This window comes from Orycteropus afer, unplaced genomic scaffold, assembly GCF_000298275.1.
Source record: "Orycteropus afer afer isolate SDZICR_OR568_19922 unplaced genomic scaffold, OryAfe1.0 scaffold00376, whole genome shotgun sequence".
In the NCBI taxonomy this organism is placed as follows: Eukaryota; Metazoa; Chordata; class Mammalia; order Tubulidentata; family Orycteropodidae; genus Orycteropus; species Orycteropus afer.
The window spans coordinates 3,251,838-3,254,912 of NW_006921963.1; the positions used below are offsets into that span (position 1 = coordinate 3,251,838).

At 37.7% G+C, this 3,075-nt stretch overlaps 1 protein-coding gene across 1 annotated transcript in view; it reads right to left on the reverse strand.

The window, feature by feature from the left end:
- Nucleotides 1-698, reverse strand: part of LOC103207552 (phospholipid-transporting ATPase ABCA3-like) — a gene marked incomplete at its 5' end in the record, with an annotated part of 194,612 nt that extends 193,914 nt beyond the window's left edge. The window contains one exon of the mRNA XM_007953202.1: nt 544-698. Within this exon, the coding sequence (XP_007951393.1) occupies nt 544-698 (155 nt within the window). The remainder of the gene's footprint in view (nt 1-543) is intronic.
- Between the last annotated feature and the right edge of the window lie 2,377 nt (nt 699-3,075).

Here is a 3,075-nt window from a genome sequence, read left to right on the forward strand (position 1 = left end):
TATGTTACCACAAAAAATGTAAATGCATGCTCCTAGCAGCTTTATTCATAATCACCCCAAAATGGAAATAACCCAAATTTCCTCAACTGCTGTACTGGGATACATCTAACCAGGGACTACTACTGAGGAACTAAAGGGAACTAACTACTGATAAATGAAACAGCATGAATAGATATCAAGGCATTATGCTGAGTGAAAGAAGCCAATCTCAAAAAGTTACATTCTGTATGATTCCATTTATATGGCATTCTGAGAAAGAAAATTATAGTGATAGAGAAGAGATCATTTCTTACAAGTCATTTTAATTTTGTTATAAAGGCAAAACTACAGTGATGGAAGAGAGATCAGTTGTTACAAGGTATGACTATAATGCAATAGCACGGGGATGTTTTTTGGGGTAATGAAACTGTTCTGTATTCTGATTGTGGTGGTGGTTACAATAATCTATACATATATCAATAGTCATAGATCTGTACATAAAAATTCAAATTTACTATATAATAATTAAAAAATAAAACAAAAACAAACATATCTCTAACTTACCGTACAGTAAAAAAAAAGATGTTCTGACAGTGTCAAGTCATTAAACAACAAATCATGCTGTGGGCAGAAGCCCAAATTTTTTCGAATCTGAGCTATGTCCTTAGAAATGTCATATCCATTAATATAAGCCTGTCCTCTGGTAGGGGGAGAAAGACCTAGAATTAAGCAGAAGACATGACAGAAGCTTAGCTTTGGCAAGGGGACATGACAACACATTGCAAATTAGCACCTCAGATTTGTAGTCTACTTATGGAATAATAATCAAAGGAGTAATAGATTTGTACACTATTACAGAAAAATAGTTCTTGGAAAAGTGTATCAACAGTTGTGTCTCGGTGATGGAATTAGTTGTATTTTCTTTCTTTTTCACTTACATATTCTAATTTTACACAATGCTTATGCATTATATAACCAAAAACAAACAAACAAACAAACAAACAAACAAACAAAAATCAAATTCACTGCCATTAAGTTGGATCCAACTCATAGTGACCTCCCCTCCTTGGTTTCTGAGGGAATATAACAATGGAAGTAGATTGCCCAATCTTTCTTCAGAGGAGTGGTTGGTGAGTTTGAAATTCTGGCTTTCTGGTTAGCAGTCAAATGGCTTAGGCACTACGCCACCAGATGATACTCAAATAATTTGCTGTATTCTAGTATTTCAGCACTTCAGTCAGCCAGTTTCCATATTCATGAACCACAAAAACAAAAACAAAACAAACAACACCTCACTGCTATTGAGTCAATTCTGAGTCAGAGATCCCCAGTGGGTTTCCAAGGCTATAAATCTTTACAGAAGCAGATTGTCTCATCCTTCTTCCATGGAGTGGCTGGTGGCTCGAACCAGGGACCATTTGGTTAGCTGCCACAATTACCTTAACCACTACCCCACCAGAGCTCCCTAATATGGTGACATAGTGCCTAAAGCATCTGACTGCTAACCAGAAGACTGGCAGTTCAAACCCACCAGCCATTCCTCAGAAGGAAGGCTGGGCAATCTACTTCTGTAGCAATACCGCCTCAGAAACCCAAGGAGGGGTCACTATGAGTCAGATCTGACTCGACTGCAGTGTGTTGTTGTTATTAGGTATTATGTACATATAATACAAAAAAATCCAGAAGATAGGACCATTTTCTCAAGAAATACTTAATAATACTTACATAATATTTATGCACTACTGGTGACATATGGTCCAGATTTTATGGTGAAATATTTGGTGGTATGTGAAATTTGAGCTCTGGTGGCATAGTGCCTAAGGCATTTGACTGCTAACCAGAAGGCTGGCAGTTCAAACCCACCAGCCACTCCTCTTCAGGAAGAATGGGCAATCTACTTTCATAGAGACACCAACCACCTCAGAAACCCAAGGAGGGGTCACTATGAGTTGCAAGTAACTCAATGGCAGTGAGTTTAGTTTTTGGTTTTATATTAAAACATACAGTTTGAAAAGCATATTAAAAATATAATCCGAAAAGGACAACTGTATTCAAAGATATCCATAATAAGACTATTTCACTTTATAGAAGACAAATACTCAACTAAAAAATGACTAAGATAACTCTCTCTCTCTCTCTCTCTCTCTATATATATATATATATGTAGTATATTAATATAAAAGACTATTATGTAGCTATTAAAAGGAGTTATATATGACTATTACAAATACCATGTAGAAAGCAAGTTCACAATGTGAACAGCTCCACACACACTCTTGTCCTGCCACAGAAACACCAAAAAACAATTATAAACTGGCAGAATGAACTTTGTCAGAACCCAGAAAACCAGTAAAAAGTTTTATAGTAGACAAGCAAATGCTGAATCAAGGAAAAAGGTGACTTCAAAACAGTAAAAAAGTTCTGTGACATTTTCTACTTGCCATGGCCCACCTCCTCCCTGGCTTAGTGGCAGTCTTAAAGCAGTGGCAGCTGCATTTTCAGAGAAGGCCTCTGGTGCCTGGCTCCACAGGCCACAAAGGAGACCATATTCAAAAACTATTGGGTCAGTCTGTTCTAACCTGTCTGGGGTTTCCTGAAGGACAGGCACAGGAGCTGGTCTCTGTTGTGCCTGATTCAGAACTCAGGCTGGAAAAGACACGAGCATTGCTTGGGAAAACTGCAAGCTGAACCAACACCTGCAGCTGCCTGAGTAAAAGATTATAGTTAAAACATACAATAGGCACCCTAAGGTCTGGGAGTAAAACTCAGATAGTTTCTCTGGGAAATTAAGACATTAGAAGCATCTGCATATATGGGGGTATTGAGAAATAGCATATATACATGACCAGAACAAGACATACACTCATAAAATACCTGGGAGGATGCTGTATTTTCACTTTGGGTTTATCTCTAGGCTCAATGCAAGCTTGGCTAAGTGTTCAAAGAGTATTCTGATACAAGCCAATGTACAAAGACTGGGAGTGGTGATCTTTTGTTTTTTGTATTGTTAAATCATCCCTACCACTGCATCCAGGCATCCAAGGAAATTTCTGTGAAAACATTAGCTGAATCTAAAGTAAGGAGCAGAGACTTCAA